The sequence below is a fragment of the Rhinoderma darwinii genome, chromosome 4, assembly GCF_050947455.1.
Source record: "Rhinoderma darwinii isolate aRhiDar2 chromosome 4, aRhiDar2.hap1, whole genome shotgun sequence".
Taxonomy (NCBI): domain Eukaryota; kingdom Metazoa; phylum Chordata; class Amphibia; order Anura; family Rhinodermatidae; genus Rhinoderma; species Rhinoderma darwinii.
In genome coordinates, this window is record NC_134690.1 from 173,962,185 (window position 1) to 173,989,685 (window position 27,501).

The 27,501-nt window shown below is 42.1% G+C and overlaps 1 protein-coding gene across 2 annotated transcripts in view; it reads left to right on the top strand.

The window, feature by feature from the left end:
* The window catches only part of LOC142759584 (major facilitator superfamily domain-containing protein 8-like), a 75,859-nt gene that overhangs the window by 18,126 nt on the left and 30,232 nt on the right, over positions 1-27,501 (top strand). For both annotated transcript variants that reach the window (XM_075861914.1, XM_075861915.1), the window contains exons 3-5: positions 864-1,049; positions 6,164-6,226; positions 6,355-6,474. In XM_075861914.1, coding sequence (XP_075718029.1) covers positions 864-1,049; positions 6,164-6,226; positions 6,355-6,474 — 369 coding nt within the window. The remainder of the gene's footprint in view (positions 1-863; positions 1,050-6,163; positions 6,227-6,354; positions 6,475-27,501) is intronic.

Here is a 27,501-nt window from a genome sequence, read left to right on the forward strand (position 1 = left end):
AGATTGAAAGAATTAAACCTATTTAGCCTTGAAAAAAGACGACTAAGGGGGGACATGATTAACTTATATAAATATATTAATGGCACATACAAAAAATATGGTGATATCCTGTTCCTTGTAAAACCCGCTCAAAAAACAAGGGGGCACTCCCTCCGTCTGGAGAAAAAAAGGTTCAAGCTGCAGAGGCGACAAGCCTTCTTTACAGTAAGAACGGTGAATTTATGGAATAGCCTACCGCAGGAGCTGGTCACAGCAGGGACAGTAGATGGCTTTAAAAAAGGGTTAGATAATTTCCTAGAACAAAAAAATATTAGCTCCTATGTGTAGAAATTTTTCCTTCCCTTTTCCCTTCCCTTGGTTGAACTTGATGGACATGTGTCTTTTTTCAGCCGTACTAACTATGTAACTATACATTGCGAGTTTGATTTAATAATCCCTGTACATTTAATGTAGTAAACATTTTAAGTGGGATACTTATATTTATTGCTCCAATAACTCCAATTCCTCGCTAACATATATTTTTGGTTTTGCTCAATTTGCTTGTTATTTTAATAGAGCAGGAAGTGAAGCGTCAGCCAGACACCACTGGTTCCGCTTATCCCAGGGGGAAACAAAATAATCGGACAGCAATAATTCATCCCATCAAAGCCATGTTTCCCACTGATGATGACAGCCTTAGCTGTTTCACGCTATAAACATCAGATTGTCAGTGGGTATTATTGTTCCCATTTATGCTTGCTTTATTGTGTGATACAACCGTAAGTTCACAGACAATATTGAAGAATTATCCTTTTTGTCTTGAATGTAGTGTTAAAATGCTACGTATAAGTAATGTATGTCTTGTCTGTATCTCGTCCTTCTAGCTGTGATCCTACCCACAGTCTGGATGTATCTGCAATCACTCGATGCTTGGCCTTTCTTCTTGGGTCTTGTTCTCGCAGCATTCAGCTTTACAGAACTCTTGTCTGGTCCGGTGTTTGGTTATTGGTCAGACCGCACAGGAAAAACTAAGAACATCATCCTATTGAGCAACTGCTTTGAGATTGCAGGCAAGAGATCACTATGGCAATTAAATTTCTATTTCTCTGTACTTCATGTAGATTTCTTTATTAAGGGGGTTATTAGAGAAGGGCATTACTTTGCGGTTAGTGCCCCTTTAAAGAGGCTCTGTCACCACATTATAAGTGCCCCATCTCCTACATAATCTGATCGGCGCTGTAATGTAGATAACAGTGGTTTTTATTTTGAAAAAAGATCATTTTTGACCAAGTTATAAACAATTTTAGATTTATGCTAATTTGTTTCTTAATAGACAACTGGGCGTGATTTTACTTTTTACCAACTGGGCGTTGTGAAGAGAAGTGTATGACACTGACCAATCGGTGACCAATCAGCGTCATACACTTCTCATTGTTCCAGCCCAGCTTCTTTCACAGCACAATCACACTGTGGAACAATGAGAAGTGTATGACGCTGATTGGTCACTGATTGGTCAGCGTCATGCACTTCCATGTACAACGCCCAGTTGGTAAAAAGTAAAAAAACGCCCATTTTAATTTATCAGTGAGAGACCGGATTGGTTATGTAAAGGGCAATTAGCAGATCTATTCCTTTTATCTATAAAGAATTATATATATATATATATATATATATATATATATATATATACAGTGAAGGAAATAAGTATTTGATCCCTTGCTGATTTTGTAAGTTTGCCCACTGTCAAAGACATGAACAGTCTAGAATTTTTAGGCTAGGTTACTTTTACCAGTGAGAGATAGATTATATAAAAAAAAAAAATGAAAATCACATTGTCAAAATTATATATATTTATTTGCATTGTGCACAGAGAAATAAGTATTTGATCCCTTTGGCAAACAAGACTTAATACTTGGTGGCAAAACCCTTGTTGGCAAGCACAGCTGTCAGACGTTTTTTGTAGTTGATGATGAGGTTTGCACACATGTTAGATGGAATTTTGGCCCACTCCTCTTTGCAGATCATCTGTAAATCATTAAGATTTCGAGGCTGTCGCTTGGCAACTCGGATCTTCAGCTCCCTCCATAAATTTTCGATGGGATTAAGGTCCGGAGACTGGCTAGGCCACTCCATGACCTTAATGTTCTTCTTTTTGAGCCACTCCTTTGTTGCCTTGGCTGTATGTTTCGGGTCATTGTCGTGCTGGAAGACCCAGCCACGAGCCATTTTTAATGTCCTGGTGGAGGGAAGGATGTTGTCACTCAGGATTTGACGGTACATGGCTCCATCCATTCTCCCATTGATGCGGTGAAGTAGTCCTGTGCCCTTAGCAGAGAAACACCCCCAAAACATAATGTTTCCACCTCGATGCTTGACAGTGGGGACGGTGTTCTTTGGGTCATAGGCAGCATTTCTCTTCCTCCAAACACGGCGAGTTGAGTTAATGCCAAAGAGCTCAATTTTAGTCTCATCTGACCACAGCACCTTCTCCCAATCACTCTCAGAATCATCCAGATGTTCATTTGCAAACTTCAGATGGGCCTGTACATGTGCCTTCTTGAGCAGGGGGACCTTGCGGGCACTGCAGGATTTTAATCCATTACGGCGTAATGTGTTACCAATGGTTTTCTTGGTGACTGTGGTCCCAGCTGCCTTGAGATCATTAACAAGTTCCCCCCGTGTAGTTTTCGGCTGAGCTCTCAGGATCAAGGATACCCCACGAGGTGAGATTTTGCAAGCCCAAGATCGATGTCGATTGACAGTCATTTTGTATGTCTTCCATTTTCTTACTATTGCACCATCAGTTGTCTCCTTCTCACCCAGCGTCTTACTTATGGTTTTGTAGCCCATTCCAGCCTTGTGCAGGTCTATGATCTTGTCCCTGACATCCTTAGAAAGCTCTTTGGTCTTGCCCATGTTGTAGAGGTTAGAGTCAGACTCATTAATTGAGTCTGTGGACAGGAGTCTTTTATACAGGTGACCATGTAAGACAGCTGTCTTTAATGCAGGCACCAAGTTGATTTGGAGCGCGTAACTGGTCTGGAGGAGGCTGAACTTAATGATTGGTAGGGGATCAAATTCTTATTTCTCTGTGCACAATGCAAATAAATATATATAATTTTGACTATGTGATTTTCTGTTTTTTTTTTTTATTTTATATAATCGATCTCTCACTGGTAAAATTAACCTAGCCTAAAAATTCTAGACTGTTCATGACTTTGACAGTGGGCAAACTTACAAAATCAGCAAGGGATCAAATACTTATTTCCTTCACTGTACATGTATGTATGTGTGTGTGTGTGTGTGTGTGTGTGTGTGTGTATGTATGTATGTATGTATGTATGTATATATATATATATACATATATATATAAAAAAAAACATAGGACAGAGTAACGGCACAGGACTTCAGAGTAGATGGAACATGGTGAATTTATTCACCTCAAGTGAGCGACGTTTCGGTTCGTCACAGAACCCTTCTCAAGCTAGAAAAGGTTAGCTTGAGAGAGCTTCTGTGACAAACCGAAACGTCGCTCACTTGAGGTGAATAAATTCACCATGTTTCATCTACTCTGAAGTCCTGGTGCCGTTACTCTGTCCTATGGTTTTTCTACATCCAAAGTTGGGGAACTGATTCATCCCCTGGTAACTAGCACATGGCATAATATATAGGTATGTTGGAGTGCGGTGTTCATTTGTTTTTGGACTGTGTATGTAGGTATGTATATGTATATATAACCAGCACCGTTTCTCAATCCGTAGGAATAGGGTGCAATATTCTCGTTTGAACACATGAGCAGTGTCCCTAAATACGTAGTCAAGATACTTCAAAATACAAGCCAGCACTTCAAAACTAGTGAAAAAAGTGGATTTACTGACCAAATGCTACGTTTCAGCCCTACTCCATGGGGCTTATTTTGAAGTATCTTGACTACAGTTAGGTCCAGAATTATGTGGACAGTTACACAATCTTCAGGATTTGGGCTCCGGCTGCCACCACATTGGATTTGAAATGAAACAACTGAGATGCAATTGAAGTGTAGACTTTCAGGTTTAATTCAAGGGGTTGAACAAAAATATCCTGTGAAACGTTTAGGAATTGCAACCATTTTTCTACACAGCCTCCTCATTAAAGGGGCTCAAAAGTAATTGGACAAATTAACATTACCATAAATAAAATGTGTTTTTTTTTTAATATACTTTGTAGAGAATCCTTTGCAGGCAATGACTGCCTGAAGTCTGGAACCCATGGACATCACCAAACACTGGGTTTCCTCCTTTGTGATGCTTTGCCAGGCATTTACTTCAGCCGTCTTCAGTTGTTGCTTGTTTGTGGGTCTTTCTGCCTTAAGTTTTGCTTCAAAGGGGTTGTCCGAGATAAAATGACTGTGTTAATGCTTGTAATTTATACATGTAAATACATTTGTAATATACTTAAATTTTCCAAAGTGGCCCCGTTTCCAGATCCTGCCGTGGGGTACTTGATGGGTGACGTTACTCTCTGCACTGGCTTTGGCCGCTGTGTTGGATCTTCAATTATTTTCCGGGTATACGACACGTCACTTGTGACGTGCCCTGTATGGGCTGTTCTGTTGTAACGCGCATGTGCGGTCCCTGCTGTTACCTCGAGAACAGCAGGGACCGCGCATGCGCGTTACAGGCTGTGCAGCAGAACAGCCCATACACGGCACATCACTTGCTGCATTTGGTTGAATCTGAGCAGAAAGTAAATCCCTGAACACTTCAGAATTCATCCGGCTCCTTCTGTCTTCAGTCACATCATCAATAAACACTAGTGACCCAGTGCCTTTGGCACCCATGCATGCCCATGCCATCACACTGCCTCCACCATGTTTTACAGGGGATGTGGTGTGCTTTGGATCATGAGCCGTTCCAAGCCTTCACCATACTTTCTTCCTCCCATCATTCTGGTTCAGGTTGATCTTAGTTTCATCTGTCCATAGAATGCTGTTCCAGAACTGGGCTGGCGGCTTCTTTACATGTTATTTGGCAAAGTCTAATCTGGCCTTTCTATTTTTGACGCTGATTAATGATTTGCACATTGTGATGAACCCTCTGTATTTGCTCTCATGAAGTCTTCTCTTTATAGTAGACTCAGATACTGACACACCTACTTCCAGGAGAGTGTTCTTCACTTGGGTAGATGTTGTGAAGGGGTTTTTCTTCACCATGGAAATGATTCTGCGATCATAGACCACTGTTGTTTTCCGTGGATGTCCAGGCCTTTTGGAGTTCATGAGATCAGCAGTGCGCTCTTTTTTTTTTTTTCAAGAATGTACCAAACTGTTGATTTGGCCACTCCTAACATTTGTGCTATATCTCTGATGGATTTCTTCATTTTTTCAGCCTAACAATTGTCTGTTTCACTTGCGTTCAGAGCTCCTCTCACCTCATGTTGTGGGTTCAAAGCAACAGCTTCCAAATGCAAATGCCACAAATGGAATCAACTCCAGACCTTTTACCTGCTTAATTGATGATGGATTAATGAGGGAATAGCCCATACGGCCCATTAAATAGCTATTGAGATAATTGTCTAATTACCTTTTGGTAAGAGGCAGCTACATATTAAAGAGCTGTAATTCCTAAACCCTTCCTCAAATTAGGATGTGGATACCCCCAAATTAAAGCTGAGAGTCTGCACTTTAAGCCCATATTGATTATATAACTGTATGTTCAATATGTTTTGGTAAACAGCTAAAATGCCAAAATCTTATGTCACTGTCCTAATAATTCTGGATCTAACTGTATATACAAATATATATGTGTGTGTGTGTGTATATGTATGTATATATATATTAGTGTGTGTGTGTATATATATATTAGTGTGTGTGTGTATATGTGTGTGTATATATATATATATATATATATATATATATATATATTAGTGTGTGTGTGTGTATATGTATGTGTGTGTGTATATATATATATATATGTGTGTGTGTATATATATATTAGTGTGTGTATATATATATTGGGGTATTATGCAGAGATAAATCACCATTATTGTAAATATATTACTAAAGCATGTAATGGCTAGCTTTCCGCTATTTTTTATTGAGTTACGTATGTTAAATATGATCAATAATCAGATACTGTGGTACATATATACTAGAAGTGGCATATCTTATAGGTTCTAAATGTTTTACTATTTTCTCTTTAAATAGGTAATTTTATGTATTTTGTTGGAATCTCTAAGTGGTTTCTTCTGGGCAGCCGCCTAGTTGCAGGTAAAGGCATTTATTGAAGTAAATCTCCATAATCTGTGACTAAAGTGCATAAGATTTTTTTTATTTTATTTTAATGTTCCTTTTATTTGGCTTCATATGTTCATGTTTGTATTGTATATACTTTTCAGGTGTTGGTGCAGGGGCTGGTGCTTCAATATTTGGGTATTTGACTCGATGTTCTAGCGCTAAAGAACGTGTACCAGTTTTTGCAATGGCTATGGCCTGCCGTCAAGCAGGGCTTTTAATAGGTAAGTTCCCCTGCGGCAGAAAGGTCAATGTTTGTGAGTTGTTAGTATGTCATAAAGTTAACATGATCTTTATCATGTTTCCGTGTTGTATATATGATCGACCTGATTTTATGTATGAAGTGTTAGATTTTGTGTAAATCCCTGTAATGATTGTTTTATTTTGTGTCTTTATGCCTCTGGGGTTATCCTCATATTGGCAATTGTACCTTTTTTTTTTTTTTTTAGATATGTTACTTTGAAATAACCAATAAAAAGTTTGACAAAAAGTTAACATGATGTCTACTTAGATTAAATTATTAATTGGCTGTTATGTATAAAGTGTGTGGTCTGAAAATGCTTGCTAAAAGGGATAAACCAGTCCTATATTTCTTACCTGTGTCCTAAAGGTGTATTCCAAATTCAGACGTTTATGGCATATCGAGAGGATATACCATAAGTATCTGATTAGATGCAGGTCCTAGCTGTGGTACCTGTATCAATAGCGCGAACGGGGGTACAACGACCCCCGTCCCTCCTGCAGAGGCGGACACCACATCCCCACTTCTATGGGAGTTGCGGAAACTGCTGAGCAAGCTGTGGATATACCATAAATCTCTAACTTGGAAATACTCATTTGAATACTTATTGGTGTATTCTATGGTAGTGGTCCTAAATTTGACGTTTTCACAATGTTGTGTAACTACAACTTCCAACCTGGTCTGACATCTGCAAATTACCAATTAACACCATGGCCAGATTGATTGAATGGCTAATGTACATGTAAGGAAAACATTGTATAGCACTGCATGAGACTTGATGCTTAAACTAGACTAAATCGGATACTGTGTTTTTTGTTTTTTTCTAGTTTTGCAATGGACATGGATTTTTTTTTTTGTTTATTTATTTTGTCATTGTATGTTTATTTGCAAACTAGATAAATGATTTCAGAAAGGACAGTGATGCTAGAGGTGCTGAAAAATATTGCTAAAACAACGATGCTGGTTAGATCCATATTCTTCTCATAGACTGCAGTATTCTAGTAGTAAGTGCTTTATTAACCACTTCCTGACCAGAAGCTTTAACCCCCTTCCTAACCAGGTACATTTTCAAGTTTTAGCGCCATGTGTAAATTTAAAAGCAAATTGTTCTTCTATTACTATTCCAGCCTACATGTATTTGGTCTTGTTTTTCTCAGAACATATTGGCCTTCCATATTGTGTAAAAAAAAATTTGATATATTTTACGGTTTCAAAAATGTAAAAGGAAAAAAGGGAAACATTTTCAAAAAATGTGAATGTGATTTTAGGTGTTTTTTTTACATCTGGTGCATGCCACTGGGTAACACACACCTTTAATACATATTTAGCAACTTCTGCCGACTTCAGCGATACTAAATATGTGTGCATTTCTTACACACTGGGCACAAGGCGGAGCTTACAATGAATGATGCGCATGTAGCCTCAGCCTAAGGCTATGTTCACACGGAGTATTTTGCAGGAGGAATATCTGCCTCAAAATTCCGTTTGGAACTTTGAGGCAGATTTTCCTCTCCCTGCACGCCGATTTTCGCGCCGTTTTTCGCCCGCGGCCATTGAGCGCCGCGGGCATTAAACACCGTGAAATACGCTTTCTCTGCCTCCCATTGAAGTCAATGGGAGGTCAGAGGCGTAAACGCCCGAAGATAGGGCATGTCGCTTCTTTTTCCCGCGAGGCAGTTTTACTGCTCACGGGAAAAAGACGCCGACGCCTCCCATTGAAATCAATGGGAGGCGTTTTCTGGCCGTCTTTGCCGAGTTTTGCGACGCGGTTTCCGCGTCAAAAAACTCGGCAAAATACTCAGTGTGAACATAGCCTGAAACTGTAAAATACATCAATATATATGATATGAAAGATATAGAGAGATGGGTAGATAGAAATAATAATCTTTATTTGTATGACAAAAAAAACAAAACACAATTTAGATGGATTATAATATCTTTATATATCTATCTCTCATTTGTGTGTATGTATATATATATATATTAGTATAATTGTAAGCTGGAGCTATACGGTGACTTTGGCCACGATGAGGCCAAAAATCGATTTGTCCGGTAGCCTACATCGCAAGTAAAATTACTGCGACCAAATTCACTATCATTACTTGCCATGTAGGCTACGGAACATAGTGATCTTTGGCCGTGCGACCTGTGTTGTGGCCAAAGTTGCCGTGTAGCCCCAGCCTAAAACGATGCTATATATCAATATATATAAGATAGATAGAAATACGGGAAGGTGGGGCACCGGGGGGTAAAGTTTTGTGATCATTGGGACAGGTTGTCACAATGATCACATGCCCAGAGACCTATCTGATTTGTCTCTGGGCAGAGCTCTGTGATGTCAGCTGTCTAGAGACCGATTTGTCATGGAAGTAAATGCCGCCACAGAGCGGCAAAGAGTGTTAATCTGCAGAACATTCTGTAATGTACCTTCAGAGTTCATTTCAGACCGCCCGGACGTTTATAGTTTATGGGCGGTCCACAACTGGTTAAATTGGATGTACCCGGCATCCTTTGTCAGCCCAAAGGCTGAATCTTCTTAAAAATTACGGACACTTTTCTGAACCAGAAATATGCTGAAGGCAGTTATCAGTTTAGCTGCTACTTTTGACTGTTGTGCTCTTATTGTTAAAGTATATTTCCCACTATAGACATTTATGGCATGTCAGGTTCATATTACCATTCCTTAGAGCAGAGATGCTTGGTTCCAGCAGAGAAGAGGCCATGGATGTGCAGCCAATCTACAGAAATATCTGATTGAACGATGACCTAAATGAAACATTGTAACATACATTAGTTTATAAGGCGGAAAAAAGACCTAAGTCCATCCAGTTCAGCCTATTATCGTGCAATCTTGATCCAGAGGAAGGCTATAGACAATTATACTAATCTTAGGGAAAAAATGCCTTACGACTCCAAATATGGCAAACATAATAAATTCCTGGATCAACAACCCATCTCCTGTAATCTAGTAACTATAACTTTTAATGTTATTACACTCAAGAAAGACATCCAGACCCCTTTTTTTTCTTTTTTCTTTTTTTAACTCTTTCAGTGAATACATCATAACAACTTCCTCTGTAGAGAGTTCCATAGACTTACTGCTTCCAAATAAGACACAAGTCCTCCGCTCTACTCCACTTCAATGTCCGCCCAAAATTTCTCGAATAAAGGGCATGACCACCAGATATGGGACCGAGAACCAGTGCCAGTTTTACATCTCCAACGTAGAACATTCTGATAGGTTTAAACTAAACACATACTCCCTGGGTTTTGTATCACCTAGAGAGTAACTTGAAGGAACTTTCTCCATTCTTCTTCACTGGGAGAAACCATCAGCGTTTTTCAGCAGTGCTTTTGAATACTTGTCTGAGAAGGTGATGCCCAACTCCACCTCCGAAGACCGAAGGGAATTTGGATTACCTGGTTACTGTATAATCAGTATTTTATTATACAGTGTTAGGGATAAGCTTGGGTAACATGATAAAAGTTTCAAACCAAGGAATATCTTGTGTATTTGTAAACTGGGATAGAAAAGAAGTACATGTCTTGTCCAGATGAGAAAGATTAATACAATTCAGTTGTCTCTCACCCAAAAACGTATCTCATTCTGACGAGGTTGGTGTGATACGTTTAGTTAATAATTTTGACCAAGGAATGTTTTGAAGATCTGACCAAATATTAAATGTATCCTCAAAGTTTGGGTCTATAAAAAAGGGAATAATGCTAGCAGGAGCTATTGGTGAAGGTATAGGTGATTAAATCTAGCTGCATATTGAATTTACGCCAATCTGAAATGGTATTCCAAGTTACGTATCACAATAACTTTATTTGGGGAACTATGATGCAAAAACATCTGACCATAGCAAATGTAGCCTCCCTTTACACAATAAGGCAAGTTCAACCATTAATAAGGGATCTCTGTGAAGAACTCACCAGACCAAGCCATCAACTTAAATGGAGTGCTGCATAGTAAGTAAAAACATCTGGCAGAGCTAAACCACTTGTACATTGTGCCAGTCTAGGCCACCTATTGGCCCAAAGGTATTGAGAGAATAATCACCGAACATTTTTCGGAGGAATGAAGTAGGCAAATGTATGGGAACCATATACATTACGTACAGGACAGTAGGCATAATATATGTTTTTAGAACATTTTTACAGCCCATCCAAGAAAGCATTGGTATATCAACGAGTCCAATAAAGGGGCATAATTATAGACAAATAGATATTTAGGGTTATTAGCCAACCATATACCCAAATATTACATATTGTGTTCTATCCACTTAAAGGGAGAGTCATGCTTCAGTGCATTGATCATTGAGCTAGTGAGAGAAATATTAAGCACCTCTGACTTAGAATAATTTATTTTGAAATTTGAAAGATAGCCGAATTTTTCAAATATGTATTTCAATGGGATTTGTTATTAACACCAACAGGACATCTGCGAATGCATCCGTTGTATGGGTAGTACCATTTAAAGATATACCTTGTATCTGTGAGTCTTGTCTAATGCACTGAATCATGGTCTCCATGACCAAAATGAATAAAGAAGGAGAGGACAGGCATCCCTGTCTCGTCCCATTTGATATAGTAAAATCAACCGACAAAGTACCATTTACACGGTATTTCGCGGGTGTGAGTAAAGGGACAAGACCGCAGTCACAAATTGATAGGGGAACTCAAAGTATTCTAGAGCCTTTTCCATATAAAGCCAGTTCACCCTATCGAACGCTTTTTCCTTATCCGTACTAAGCAGTAAGCAGTACCAATGTTATGTTTTTGGCTCGAATTTTGAATTACATGAATGACTCTAGTGGAGTTGTCCCTACCCTCACGACCCTTTACAAAGCTAGTTTGTTCACGGTCAATGAGATGTGGAAGAATTGGAGTTTAATCTAGCAAAGAAGGATTGACTTCTGCATTAAGCAGTCAAAGCGGCCTATAAAGTTTGACTTCTGCATTAAGCAGTGAAAGCGGCCTATAAAGTTTGACTTCTGCATTAAGCAGTGAAAGCGGCCTATAACCACTCCATAGATTCAAGTGTTTCCCCTCTTTAGGTAGGATTGTTAAGTGAGCCGAAAGGGCCTGTTGCGGGAGAGTGTCACTTGTCAACAGACCATTAAAGCGTTAAACAACGTGTGGGAGAAGAGGGTCTAAAAGTTTTTTATAATATATTATGGGCAACCAGTCAGGACCCAGACTCTTACCATTAGGTATCGAATTGAGGGTATCCATTATCTCTAAGGAAGAGACCGGGTTAAGAGGAGCTTCATTATGCTTAACCCCTTAAGGACACAGCCTGTATTGGCCTTAATGACACAGAAGATTTTTTCAAATCTGACGTGTTACTTTATGTGGTAATAACGTTGGAATGCTTTTTACATATCCAAGCGATTCTGAGATTGTTTTCTTGTGACATTTTGTACTTTCTTAGTGAAAAAATTTGGTCGATAATTTCGGTATTTATTTCTGAAAAACACCAAAATTTGAAAAAATTAGCATTTTTCTACATTTAAACGTATCTGCTTGTAAAACAGATAGTAATACCACACAAAATAGTTACTAGTTAACATTTCCCATATGTCTACTTTAGATTGTAATCATTTTTTGAACATGCTTTTATTTTTCTAGGACGTTACAAGGCTTAGAACTTTAGCAGCAATTTCTCATATTTTTAAGAAAATTTCAAAAGGCCATTTTTTCAGGGTGCCATGTCGCGTTTGCAAAGCCCTGGAGGGACCAAAACAGTGGAAACCCCCTGTTAAAGGGGGTGGGGTAATAGCGGGATTTACTGGTTAGTGACACCCACTATTACTACAGCCTTTATAAACAGGGTCACTAGGGTTATGCCTAGTTTCCCTACCTTTTCCTTATACTAACGTCGATCTAATTGCTTTTGCTGCTACTCAAGGGAATAAGACCGTATAGTAAATAAAGGTAATATTTATTATCATACAGTAATCACTCTCATATATAAAATACAGTAACTAATCACAGTACAGTATAAACACGGTATCACACTCCTAATTATACCGCCACCCACTTACCTAAACATACATATGAATACAGTTACGTTACAACACAATACACATAAGTTACTTGTAATTCTCACACACTCACTATCTCTATCTCACTCCCTCCTAATATAACTTTCCCTATACACTTAGGGTATGTGCACACGATAGCAGGCATCTACGTCTGAAAAGACAGACTGTTTTCAGGAGAAAACAGCTGTTAGGTATCTACCAGGTACTACGTCTAGGTATACTCCTGGGATTAATCAATCCACACCTGAGGCCAGACCTGTTCGACTGACACCATCTCCCACCAACCAGGGTGGCAGGCTCAGGAGTGGGAGAGCCTATCGCGGCCTGGTCAGTCGGAGTTAGCTCCGCCCCCTGTCCTTTATTACCTGCCGTGTTCTCTTCCTCAGTGCTTGTAATTCTTCTGGATTCCTGGCCTCACTGCTGCTTGCTCCAGCCTGCTCCTGCCGTGCTTCTGCCTTGCTGCAGTTCCGCTTAACCTGCTTTGCTTTGCCCCTGGCTTGCTTCCTTCTCCGTGCTCACTTTGGTATACTCCACTTCATCCTGGTCCTGACTACTCATTCACCGCTCTGCTTCCTCGCGGCGTTCCGTGGCTACTGCCCCTTCCCTTGCGTGTTCCCTGTTTGTTCTCCCGTGCACTTAGACAGCGTAGGGACCGCCGCCCAGTTGTACCCCGTCGCCTAGGGCGGGTCGTTGCAAGTAGGCAGGGACAGGGCGGTGGGTAGATTTGGGCTCACTTTCCCTCACCTCCTTCCTGCCATTACATAATTACAAGCCCTTACCTAGTCTACCATCTCTCCTACGCTGACGCTATCATGGACCCCCTTGAGACCCTGACCCAGCAGATGCAGGGCCTCTCCCTACAGGTCCAGGCCCTGGCCCAGAGGGTCAACCAGGGTGACACTGCCTTAGTAGTACCCCTCACCTCACCTCTAGAACCCGACCTCAAGTTACCTGACCGGTTCTCAGGGGACCGTAAGACGTTTCTCTCCTTCCGGGAGAGTTGCAGACTGTATTTCCGCCTAAAACCCCACTCCTCAGGTTCCGAGAACCAGCGGGTGGGTATCATCATATCCCGACTCCAGGAAGGGCCCCAAGAGTGGGCCTTCTCCTTGGCTCCTGACGCCCCTGAACTTTCCTCTGTTGATCGTTTTTTCTCTGCCCTCGGACTCATTTACGACGAGACTGACAGGACTGCTTTAGCCGAGAGTCAGCTGGTGACCTTACGTCAGGGTAGGAGACCGGTTGAGGAATACTGTTCTGATTTTAGAAAGTGGTGCGTAGCTTCTCGGTGGAACGATCCGGCCCTAAGGTGCCAGTTTATGTTAGGATTATCTGACGCCCTGAAGGATCTGCTGGTTAGCTACCCCTCTTCTGACTCCCTTGACCAGGTTATGGCCCTAGCAGTACGACTTGAGCGACGTCTCAGGGAACGTCCGCTTGAACGCTTCAATGTGCTCCCCTCTGACTTTTCTGCGATTTCCCCCCGAGGTCCCGTCTCCTCGCCCCTCCACGGAGGACTCGGAGGTACCTATGCAACTCGGGGCCTCCATGTCCCCTCGACAACGTAGGGAGTTTCGCAGAATGAATGGTCTCTGCTTCTACTGTGAGGACGACAAGCATCTACTGAACACCTGTCCCAGGCGCAAGAATAAGAAGCCGGAAAACTTCCGCGCCTAAGTGATCATCGGGGAGGTCACTTGGGCACACAGGTATTTCCCGTTAATGTGAAACGCAATAAAATTTTGCTTCCCTTTCAGGTCTCGTTTGCTGGCCGGTCTGCCACGGGCAGTGCTTTCGTGGATTCTGGCTCATCTGCTAATATCATGTCTGTGGAATTTGCTATGTCTCTAAAGATGCCTTTTATTGATTTACCTTATCCTATCCCGGTAGTGGGTATCGACTCCACTCCTCTTGCTAATGGTTATTTTACTCAGCATACTCCTGTTTTTGAACTCCTGGTTGGCTCCATGCATTTGGAGCAGTGCTCTGTACTGGTGATGCAGGGATTATCGTCTGATCTGGTATTAGGTCTTCCCTGGTTGCAGTTGCATAATCCCACGTTTGATTGGAATACTGGGGATCTCACCAAATGGGGTAGTGAATGTCTTATGTCATGTCTTTCTGTTAACTCTATTTCTCCCCGGGAGGAGGTAAACACGCTTCCTGAGTTTGTTCAGGACTTCGCCGATGTGTTTTCTAAGGAGGCCTCCGAGGTGTTGCCCCCCCATGGAGATTACGAATTGCGCCATCGATTTGGTGCCTGGTGCCAAGCTTCCTAAGGGTAGGATATTTAATCTTTCATGTCCTGAACGTGACGCTATGAGGGTGTATATCCAAGAATGACTGGCCAAGGGTTTCATTCGCCCCTCGACTTCTCCTGTAGGTGCTGGCTTCTTCTTCGTGGGGAAGAAGGATGGTGGTCTTAGGCCATGCATTGATTATCGTAACCTGAATAAGGTCACCGTAAGGAACCAGTACCCACTTCCTTTGATTCCGGATCTTTTCTATCAGGTTCAGGGAGCCCAATGGTTTTCTAAGTTCGATCTACGGGGGGCATATAACCTTATCCGCATCAAAGAGGGGGATGAGTGGAAAACTGCGTTCAACACACCCGAGGGTCATTTCCAATACCTGGTCATGCCTTTTGGGTTGTGTAATGCCCCTGCTGTCTTCCAGAATTTTATTAATGAAATCCTGAGAGATTACCTGGGTAATTTTCTTGTTGTGTACCTTGATGACATACTGATGTTTTCCAAGGACTGGTCCTCCCATGTGGAGCATGTCAGGAAGGTGCTCCAGGTCCTTCGGGAGAATAATCTGTTTGCTAAGACTGAAAAATGTGTCTTTGGGGTACAGGAGATACCATTTTTAGGGCAAATCCTCACTCCTCATGAATTCCGCATGGACCCTGCCAAGGTTCAGGCTGTGGCGGAATGGGTCCAACCTGCCTCCCTTAAGGCGTTACAGTGTTTTTTAGGGTTCGCCAACTATTACAGGAGATTTATTGCCAACTTCTCGGTCGTCGCTAAGCCTCTTACGGACCTTACTCGCAAGGGTGCTGATATCCTCCATTGGCCCCCTGAGGCCGTCCAGGCCTTTGAGACCCTCAAGAAGTGCTTTATCTCGGCCCCCGTGCTGATTCAGCCCAACCAAGAGGAGCCATTTATTGTGGAGGTTGACGCATCCGAGGTGGGAGTGGGGGCCGTCTTGTCCCAGGGTACCAGCTCCCTCACCCATCTGTGCTTACTTCTCTAGGAAGTTTTCGCCCACGGAGAGTAACTATGATATTGGCAACCGCGAACTTCTAGCCATTAAATGGGCTTTTGAAGAGTGGCGGCACTTCCTGGAGGGGGCCAGACACCAGGTAACGGTCCTTACGGATCACAAGAATCTGGTTTTCCTAGAATCGGCCCGGAGGCTTAATCCTAGACAAGCTCGGTGGGCACTATTCTTTACCAGATTTAATTTCTTGGTTACCTATAGGGCTGAATATTAAGGCTGATGCTCTGTCACGTAGTTTCATGGCCAATCCTCCTTCCGAGAAGGATCCTGCTTATATTTTAGCCCCTGGTATAATCGTTTCTTCCACGGATTCTGATTTAGCTTCTGATATCGCGGCTGATCAGGGTGCAGCTCCCGGGAACGTCCCTGGGGACAAACTGTTTGTTCCCCTGCAATACCGGCTAAGGGTAATCAGGGAAAACCATGACTCCGCTCTATCTGGTCATCCTGGCATCTTGGGCACCAAACACCTCATTACCAGAAACTATTGGTGGCCTGGGTTGCCTAAAGACGTTAGGGCTTACGTCGCCGCTTGTGAGGTTTGCGCTAGGTCCAAAACCCCTAGGTCCCGACCTGCGGGCCTACTACGTTCCTTGCCCATTTCCCAGAGACCTTGGACCCATATCTCCATGGATTTTATCACCGATTTGCCTCCATCTCAGGGCAGGTCGGTGGTGTGGGTGGTAGTAGACCGCTTCAGCAAGATGTGCCACTTTGTGCCCCTTAAGAAGCTACCTAACGCCAAGACGTTAGCTTCTTTGTTTGTGAAACACATCCTGCGTCTCCATGGGGCCCCAGTCAATATCGTTTCTGACAGAGGGGTACAATTTGTTTCCTTATTTTGGAGAGCTTTTTGTAAAAAGTTGGAGATTGATCTGTCCTTCTCCTCCGCCTTCCATCCCGAAACTAATGGCCAAACGGAAAGGACTAACCAATCCCCGGAACAATATTTAAGGTGTTTCATCTCTGACTGTCAATTCGATTGGGTCTCATTCCTTCCCCTTGCTGAATTTTCCCTGAATAACCGGGTCAGTAACTCGTCAGGGGTCTCCCCGTTTTTCTGTAATTTCGGGTTTAACCCAAGGTTCTCCTCCGTTTCCCCTGGTTGTTCCAATAATCCTGAGGTAGAGGATGTTCATCGGGAACTGTGCACTGTCTGGGCCCAGGTTCAGAAGAACCTAGAGGCGTCCCAGAGCGCACAAAAGATTCAGGCGGATAGTAGACGTTCTGCTAACCCCTGGTTTGTCGTCGGGGATTTGGTCTGGTTGTCGTCCAGGAACTTGCGCCTTAAGGTCCCGTCCAGGAAGTTTGCTCCCCGATTTATTGGACCTTATAAGATCATTGAAGTCCTCAACCCTGTATCCTTCCGTCTGGAGCTGCCCCCATCCTTTCGCATACATGACGTCTTCCATGCCTCCCTCCTTAAACGCTGCTCCCCGTCCTGGTCCCCCTCGAGGAAACCTCCTGTTCCCGTTCTCACCCCTGAGGGGGTGGAATTCGAGGTGGCCAAGATTATGGACGGTAGGATGGTCCAGGGCTCCCTCCAGTACCTGGTCCATTGGAGAGGATACGGGCCGGAGGAGAGGACTTGGGTACCTGCCCGTGATGTTCACGCTGGGGTATTGATCAGGAGGTTCCACCTTCTCTTCCCTACTAAACCGGGTCCTCTTAGTAAGGGTCCGGTGGCCCCTCATAAAAGGGGGAGTACTGTTAGGGATCTGCCAGGTACTACGTCTAGGTATACTCCTGGGATTAATCAATCCACACCTGAGGCCAGACCTGTTCGACTGACACCATCTCCCACCAACCAGGGTGGCAGGCTCAGGAGTGGGAGAGCCTATCGCGGCCTGGTCAGTCGGAGTTAGCTCCGCCCCCTGTCCTTTATTACCTGCCGTGTTCTCTTCCTCAGTGCTTGTAATTCTTCTGGATTCCTGGCCTCACTGCTGCTTGCTCCAGCCTGCTTCTGCCGTGCTTCTGCCTTGCTGCAGTTCCGCTTAACCTGCTTTGCTTTGCCCCTGGCTTGCTTCCTTCTCCGTGCTCACTTTGGTATACTCCACTTCATCCTGGTCCTGACTACTCATTCACCGCTCCGTTTCCTCGCGGCGTTCCGTGGCTACTGCCCCTTCCCTTGCGTGTTCCCTGTTTGTTCTCCCGTGCACTTAGACAGCGTAGGGACCGCCGCCCAGTTGTACCCCGTCGCCTAGGGCGGGTCGTTGCAAGTAGGCAGGGACAGGGCGGTGGGTAGATTAGGGCTCACTTTCCCTCACCTCCTTCCTGCCATTACTACAGCTGCCTCGTTTCAGTCGTAAATGCTCCTCGCATTTTGCGAGGCTTCTCTGACAGCCGTAAATTTTTAGCTGCTCTTCATTGAGTTCAATGAAGAACGGCTCAAATTACTTCTGAAAGAAGTGTCCTGCACTTCTTTTGACGAGGCTGTATTTTTACACGTCGTCGTTTGACAGCTGTCAAACGACGACGCGTAAATGACATGTCGTCTGCACAGTACGTCGGCAAACCCATTCAAATGAATGGGCAGATGTTTGCCGACGTATTGTAGCCCTATTTTCAGACGTAAAACGAGGCATAATACGCCTCGTATACGTCTGAAAATAGGGCGTGTGAACCCAGCCTAAGGGTTAATACGGGATAAGGAGGAACAAGGGGAATGGGTTTCTGTGTACCTGGGGAGGTGCAGGTCAAGGGTCACTGCAGGGTACTTAGGGCAGCAAGGGTGAACAGGGTTTAGCAAGGGCTTAACTCAGGTACTGCAAGGGGTTAACTTGCACCAAGGGTTACTCAGGGAAGCAAGGGTGAACTTAGGGAACACAGGGTTACTCAGGGAAGCAAGGGTTAACTCTGGGACAGTAGGGACAGTACTCGGAGAGCAAGGAGTTAACTCAGGGAAGCAAGGGTTAACTCTGGGACATTAGGGAAAGTACTCAGGGAGAGCAAGGGGTTAACTCAGGGAAGCAAGGGTTAACTTACTCAGGGGGAGTAGGGACGGTACTCAGGGAGAGCAAGGGGTTAACTCAGAGAAGCAAAGATTACAGCAGGAGGAGACAGGGAGAGACCGGGTTAAGTGTAGCTATTGCTACACTTGATACTTAGCGTGACTCTTGTTGGTGGAGCAGAAGTAGAGGCAGAAGCAGGAGCCATAGCAGTTCGTTGGAGGAGAGAGAGGACGTTCGTGGTGAGGCAGGCAGGCAGCTCTCAGCTGGTAGTGAGGTCGTCTTCTGCTAGCTCCAGCTAGCTTCGGCTGCCGAGCGTACTGACGCAGGGCTATTTAACCCCGTCGGTACGCTCGCAGTGGGGGATGCGGCGCTCGCCCCCGGCTAGCATGGGTCGGCATGGTGATAATGTATCACCAGCCGACTCATGAGCGCCCGCACGAGAATGTCCGTGCGCGCGGAAGACTTGAAATGGAGACAGGGGATAACTATGTCCTGTCTCCATGGTTACCAAACAAAGCAGAGCAATGCTAATTGTCCTGCTCTGCTTACAACCGCATTCATGACCAGGGCTGTTGTTGTTGTTACATTATATGTATTATACATACACATATATATATATATATATATAGGGGCACTTCCCTTTACACCCCCCCAAGTTACCCCATTTTGTAAACACCCCTAAAGGAATTTGTTAGAATTGGGCCGCGAAAATGAATATCACAATTTTTTTCCACTAAAATGTTGAATTTTCACAAGGGATAAAGGAGAAAAAAACAAACCAATTTTTGTAAAGCAATTTCTCCCGACATGTGGTCAAAAGTTTTTTTTCATTAGAAATGAATTAACCCTTTCAGGACTGATCCATTTTTTGCTTTCTTATTTTCGTTTTTTACTCCCCGCCTTCCAAGAGCCATAACTTTTTTCTTTTTCCGTCAGTAGAGTTATGTGAGGGCTTATTTCTTGCGGGAGGAATTGTAGTTTCTATTGACACCATTTAAAGTGCCATAAAATGTACTGGTAAACTGAAAAAAAAATTCTTTGTGGGCTGATATAGGAAAAAAATCTGATTGCATTTTTTGGGGTTTTAATTTTTACAGCTTTCGTCGTGCAGTAAAAACGAAAACTACAGCGATCTTGTCGGTCTAAATTATTTAAGTTTTTTACGGTGTTCACCGTGCGAGTTAAATTATGGTATATTGTAATAGTTTGGCCTTTTACGAACGTAGCGATACCAATTTTTGTTTATTTTTTTACATTACTTTAGAAGAAAATGGGAAAAGTTTTTTTTTTTTTTTTAACTTTAAACTTTTTTTCTTTCTCACTACTAATAACTTTAATTCTTCTACACATTTTATTAGTCCCCTTAGGTGACTTGAACGAGCGATCATTGGATCGCTGGTACAATATACTGCAAATCGCTGTTCCAGTCCTTTAGTCCTGGGTGTCAGCTGTAATACACAGCTGACACCCGCAGCGTATGGAGCTGGCTCAGCACGTGAGCCCGCTCCATACATCAACCCCCCGCACCATGACGTGCTATTAAGTCATAGTGCGCAAGTGGGTTATGCACAGCGGATGGTGTGAATATTGCAATTTCCCACTGATATGCCATTTTAGTGCATAATATGTTGTGCCCAGTTTGTGCCACTGAAGACAAATACCTCATAAAACGTTAAGCGGGTTCTCTCTGGTATGGCGATGTCATATATGTGGGGGCAAACTGCTGTTTGGGCACGCAGGGTTCGGAAGAGAGGGAGCGCCATTTTGCTTTTGGAGCGCAGATTTTGCTTGGTAGTAGTTCTGTTTGGGGTTTTGCTGGTATTTCATTTTATAATGTGGGGGCATATGTAATCTGTGCGGAGTACATCAGGGCATAATAAGAGGGTATAATAATGCGGTAAATAAATAATAATTCATAGATGTGTGGCCAGTGTTGCACTGATAAATGGCGCCCGATCTTATCCGCTTTTGGAACTCTCTGCACATTTTGCATCACCATATTCTAAGAGCCAGAACTTTTTTGTTTTTTTCACCACCGGAGCTGTGTGAGAGCTTATTTGTTGCGGGACAATACGTACTTTTCTTTAGTACCATTTTGGGGTACATGCGATTTTTTTATTTTTAATTATTTTATCACCTTTTTATTCAATTTTTTAGCAAGCTGGGTGACCATAAACAAGCAATTCTGACAATGTTTTTTAGTTTATTTTTTGTGGCGTTCACCGTGCACTATAAATGACAATTTTACTTTATTCTGCGGGTCGGTACGATTGCGGCGATACCATATGTATATAGGTTTTTTTACGTTTTTCAGCGTTTGCGCAATAAAATCACTTTTTTATAAAATTATTTCTTTTCTGTGTCACCATATTCTGAGAGCCATAACTTTTTTATTTTTCAGTCAAAATAGCTGTGTAAGGGCTTGTTTTTTGCGGGACAGGTTGTAGTTTTTATTGGTACTAATTTCGGGTAAATGCGACTTTTTGATACCTTTTATTCTCTATTTTGGCAGGGGTGGTGACCAAAAATTAACGATTTCTGGTGTAGTTTTTTATTGATAGTTTTTTTTGGGGTGTTCATCGTGCGAGAAAAAATAGCATTATAGCTTTATAGTTGGGGTCATTACGAACGTGGTGATATCAAATATGTGTACTTTTTTTAACGTGTTAATTTTTTTTCTATAATAAAAGTCTTATTATAGGGAAAAAAAGCATTTTCTATTTATATTACTTATAACTTTTTATTTTTACACTTTTTTTTTTTTAAACATTTTCATTACTTTTTTTTTCTTTTTTTACTTGTCCCACTAGGGAACATTTAGATGTGCAGCTTTGATCGCTGCTAGAGTACATTACACTACCTATGTAGTGTAATGTGTTCTAACTGTAATTGTGACGTGACAGTCACGCTGACAGGAAGCCTCGGCGGACCGGCCGGAGGCTGCTCCTCCGAGGCTTCCGTACATGGCAACCCGGAGGTCATTGTCTGGCCTCCGATTGCCACAATAAGCATCGGCAGCCCCCACAATCACTCAGTGGGGGCTGCCGATGTGCTTCAAACCCCTTAAATGTGGCAATCACAATTGTCGCCGAATTTATGGGGTTAATTGCCGAAATCAGCGGCGACGATCCGCTGACCGGCAAGACTGGAGTGTCAGCTGTCGGGGACAGCTGACCTCCCGGTTCCCGGACACTGTCCGTTAGGAGAGTGTGCGCCGGGAGCTACTCTGCAACTGTACGTCCTGATGCGGGAAGTACAGTTGCGTCGCAGCGCGCGAAGTGTTTAAGGGTAAGTTGACGTGAGGTTAGTGTGGAGAGAAAATCAGTTCGAACCTGGGGGGAAACCGGGGAGGCAGTAATTGAGGAATCATTTGAGAGATTGTATAATGAGGAATAATAAGTACTAAAGGTCTCAACCATATCTGACGTGGACATCACAGTATGGTTGGCAGCTGTCGAGATGTAGGATTTACTAGCCTGTTTTTTGAGCAATGTCGTCATCTGCTTACTCCCTTTTGGTTCCATGTGCATAAAAGCGTTGACTGCATCGCAGATAAACTTTAGTTGATTTAATGTTACGTAGGTCTTCTAGTTTATTTCTTGAGAGAAAAATTCTAATTGAGCTTATTTCGCCTTAGAAGACTTATGCAATCTCACCAAAACAGAAATTTTCTTTAGAAGCGAAGTAATCTCCTCATTCTCAACTCATTCTTCAGGCGCGATCACATCAATATGAGTTCATCCCGTATTACCGCCTTATGGGTCTCTCAAATAATCGGGAAAGAGATATGGGGTGTGATGTTTTGAGAGAAAAATAATTTTAGCTTACACAAGATATCCAACAGTCTCCTATCATCATCAATCAAGGTCTCCTTCAACCTCCATACATATTGTTTACATGGCATACACATGATATTAAAGTCCAAGGGGGCGTGATCTGATGTAATTTACCCAATGGAGGCGCCTGAGACATTAGGTAAAAATTCTTCTCTAACACAAATATAGTCTAGCCTTTGCCAAGAGGAGTGTACTGCGGAATAGAAGGAGAAGTCTTTTACACTGGGATTTTGTAGTCTCCAGAAATCGACTAAATGATATTCAGAAAGAAAGTGTCTTTTTTTTAAGTGAGAAAGTGCTCTGTAAGACAGAGCTGACTTTCCAGATGAAGAATCTAGCATTGTGTGCAGAGTAACATTTAAGTAACCTCTGACTATCAATACACCTTCCTGGAAAAGGTGAAGGGTTTGTAAGGTGGAGGATAACTAGCTTGCTTGACCCCGGTTAGGCGCATATAAATGATATAGAGTAACGAGGGTATTCGTAATCTTAGCTTTAACGAATATATATCTCCCATCAGCATCAGCTAGGGTATCGAGATGAGTAAAGGGTAGGTTTTTGTGGATGGCAATACTAACTCCTTTTGAAGCCGAGCCAGAGTTGCAGCCATGAATCCATGTTGAGGATTGAAAACGAGAGTGATTAGGAGTATAAAATGCATCTCTTGGAAGAGCACAATGTCGGAATTCTCTCTTCCTAGGATAGCAATAATTTGGCATCTAGAGGGAGCATTCAAGCCCTTCACATTGAACAATGAGACCTTAATCGGTCTTAAATATGGTTGGGATGCCATATGTAAGTATAGTTAAGTATTATCAATGGCTAGGGATGTATCTCAAGAATAGAATGAAACAAGAATACTAGAAATATATACATAATATATTCCCAATAGGATATATCTACAGGAATATCACATACATGTATTAAATCCAAGTAATGATGAAAAAAGGTAAGGTTAAATGGACATTGAAATGGGGGGGGGGGGGGTGTAATGATACTGATCGGAACATGGATCACATTGCAATTAAGGGGGTTGGCCAGGGAAAAAATATTTTCTAAAACGTGTCCCCCAGCCTAGGTTTGCCATCCCTAAAACCCCCTACTAACCTTCTAACCAGTTTCTGTTTTATCTAAATCGTCACTGCTGCTCTTCCTGTTTGTTTACATCCCTTGTGAATGCTACCAGCCCTGCTAGAGGAAGATGCTGTGGCAGGTCTCCATAGCAATGCACTAATTTTGACATAGACTGTGATATTACAGTCTATCGCATAGGGGGGCTAAATGAAAGTTAAAAAAAAAATCAAATCACCCCCGTTTCCCTAGATCACATATAAAGATAAACTAAACATAAACACATTAGGTTTCCCCGCGTCAGAAAATGCCCGAAATATAAAAAATGTAAAAAAATGATCCAATAAGGTGAACGCCGTAGAGGGAAAAAAGGTAAAAATGTCCGAATCACAGTTTTTTGGCCCCTTCAACTCCCACAAAAAATTTAATAAAAAGTGATTGCAATGCCTCACATTCCCCCAAATGGTATTCATAAAAGCGACATCTTTCCGCGTATAAAAAGAAGCTTTACGCAGCTCTGTACACAGAAATATAAAAAAAAGTTATGGCGGTCAAAAACATTTTTTAAATGTACTAAAACATAAGAAAATCTATATAAATTTGGTATGACCGCGATCATACTGACCCGCAGAATAAAGATACTGTGTCATTTTCACCGTACAGTAAACACTGTAAAAACGAAACCCCATTCTAAAACAAGTCCAGCTTCCCAGTATATCACGCATATTAAATACTACCATTAGAAAGTTCAACTTGTCCCATAAAAATTAAGCCCTCCATATGACTGTGTCAACAAAAAAAACAAACAACATATGATCTTTTGAAGGCGGGGACGAAAAAACAAAAGCATAAAAATGAAAATAAATTTGGTCCTGAAAGGGTTAAATAAAACAAAGAATTAAGCATTAATAGTTTAGAAGTGCATCCTAACTTCCTTTTAGATTATTGTATCGCTGCATAGGCGCTAAGCAGGCATCCGACCATTAGGAAATTGAGTGCACGTCATATAGACCTATTACTTTTCACACTAGTGTCATGACATTCATTAGTACAAGAAGCTATGGTGCTGTGACATATCTATTTTCCAATGGACTCAAACCGGCTCTGACAGACCGCATTGAGTTTAAGGGTATGTGCACACGTAGTGACCAAAAACGTCTGAAAATCCAGAGCTGTTTTCAAGGGAAAACAGACCCTGCTTTTCAGACGTTTTTTGACCAACTCGCATTTTTCGCTGCGTTTTTCGCGCCGTTTTCGCGGCGTTTTTTACGCCCGTTTTTGGAGCTGTTTTCATTGGAGTCTATGAGAAAACAGCTCCAAAAACGTCCAAAGAAGTGTCCTGCACTTCTTTTGACGAGGCTGTATATTTACGCGTCGTCGTTTGACAGCTGTCAAACGACGACGCGTAAATAACAGGTCGTCTGCACAGTACGTCGGCAAACCCATTCAAATGAATGGGCAGATGTTTGCCGACGTATTGTAGCCCTATTTTCAGACGTAAAACGAGGCATAATACGCCTCGTTTACGTCTGAAAATAGGTCGTGTGAACCCAGCCTAATTTTGAACATCAGGTATCTAATGTCAAGAATAGTGCTGCAGACTGAGCTTTTTGTCAAAAATACCAGAAAGCGAGATGGAAACCCCCCGAATATAAATGTGAACTGATCCAAGCCAACATGTCAAGGTGCAACGTTTTAGTCCAACATTAGGACCTTTTTCAAGCTTTGGATATTGATATAGTCTTTTGATCTGGACTACTTGCTCGGCACCCGTTTACAAGTAAAAGCTTTTCCTTGATTGTGCTTGAGTGCTGCTGTCTTCTCTGCTGGTGTATATATATAATCTATCCCAATAAGAAAATCTAATAACTCAAAGAGAATAAGAATAAAAAATTGATACACCACAACTAACACAACCGCCTTTATTTCAAACACAGGCCATGTGTATCGGTTTATGTCAAGTTTATGTATTACAAATTGCTCTTAGTTTATAAATACTACCAAATCATGGAAGTGTATATACAGTATGATCTCATAAACAGCTGATATTTAATATATGCAGTACCAAATTGCTAGTAATCACCTGTTGGCAAATGGACATGGGGGTTCCTCACTATACAATTCATAGTCTTAACCCGTGAGTGACCAGCCCATAGTCTTTTTACGTCGGTCATTAACGGGCCTTATTCCGATGCCATAGACATTTTACGTCGCGGCATCGGAATAAGTGAACAGAGCAGGGAGCTGTCAAATCTCCCTGCTCTCAGCTGCCAGAGGTAGCTGAGGGCTGGGAGCGTCCCTGCTCTGACGGGTGAGATCGATATTAGTATCGATCTCACCCGTTTAACCCCTCAGATGCGGTGCTCAATAGTGAGCACCGCATCTGAGTGGTTTTGGAGAGAGGGAGCTCCCATGGCAGCCGGGGGCCTAATAAAGGCTCCCAGGTCTGCCAGTAAAGAATGCCTGCTAGATCATGCCGGAGGCATGAAACGGACAGGCAGTAATACACTGCAATACAAAAGTATTGCAGTGTATTATAATAGCGATCGGAGGATCGCATAGTGAAGTCCCCTAGTGGGACTAGTAAAAAAAAAAGTTTAATAAAGTTAATAAAAAAAAAATGAAAAACCCACTTTTTCCCCTTACAAACTGCTTTACTATTAAAAAACCAAAATAAAGTTAAAAAGTTACACATATTTGGTATCGCCGCTTCTGTAACGACCCCGACTATAAAGCTATTACATTACTTAACACGCACGGTGAACGCCATAAAAAATTAAATAAGAAACGACTGAAAAATTGCTGTTTTCTGTGAATCCTGACTTTAAAAAAATGTGATTAAAAAGTCGCAACTACTCAAAAATTGTACCAATAAAAACTACAAGTCTTCCCGCAAAAAAAAAAAAGCCCTCGTACAACTGCATCGGCGAAAAAATAAAACCGTTACGGCTCTTCAAATATGGAGACACAAAAACAAATCATTTTGAAAAAAAAGTGTTTTCACTGTGTAAAAGTAGTAAAACATACAAAAACTATACAAATTTGGTATCGTTGCAATCGTAACAACCCGCTGAATAAAGTTATTGTGTTATTTATACCACACGGTAAACCGGCGTAGATTTAGGACGCAAAAAAGAGTGGCGAAATGTCAGATTTTTTTCTATTCCCCCCCCCCCCCAAAAAAAAAAGTTAATAAAAGTTAATCAATAAATAATATGTACCTCAAAATGGTGCTATTAAAAAATATCTCGACCCAAAAATAAAAAAGTTATAGCTCTTGGAATGCGACGATGGAAAAATGTAAAAAATAGCTTGGTCATTAAGGTCTAAAATAGGCTGGTCATTAAGGGGTTAAAAGGCAATCCAATAATCGAAAAGGAATCACAGCAGCTCATAGTAAACAATGTATTTCACCTGTACGACTGTGCGTTTTAAAAACGTGGCAATTTGTGTTAAAACCGTGTTGTTTTTTTTGCAGCACGCACACTACCGATATGTGTACGAGCAAGTGACAGCTCACTAAAACATGACTCACCAGCCCACAGTAGCTCACATAAAGTAATGGAATGACTTTAATTGTGTTTATAAAGTTTATATAGAGTAGATTTCATAAGTTCATCCAAGTGTTAGTCTTTGTTTACCTTTCAGAATAATCAATTGACTTTACTGCTGTGCTTAAAGCACAATAAGCTGTTTGTACAAGGTTGCTATAATGCTCCATGGACATGGTTGTATTACAACTCTTTTCAGGGACCAAGATTTAGAGCCAAGGACAGGATGTGATCCTGTCTTGTAAGATAATAAAAGCCTCTCCCAAAGCCCA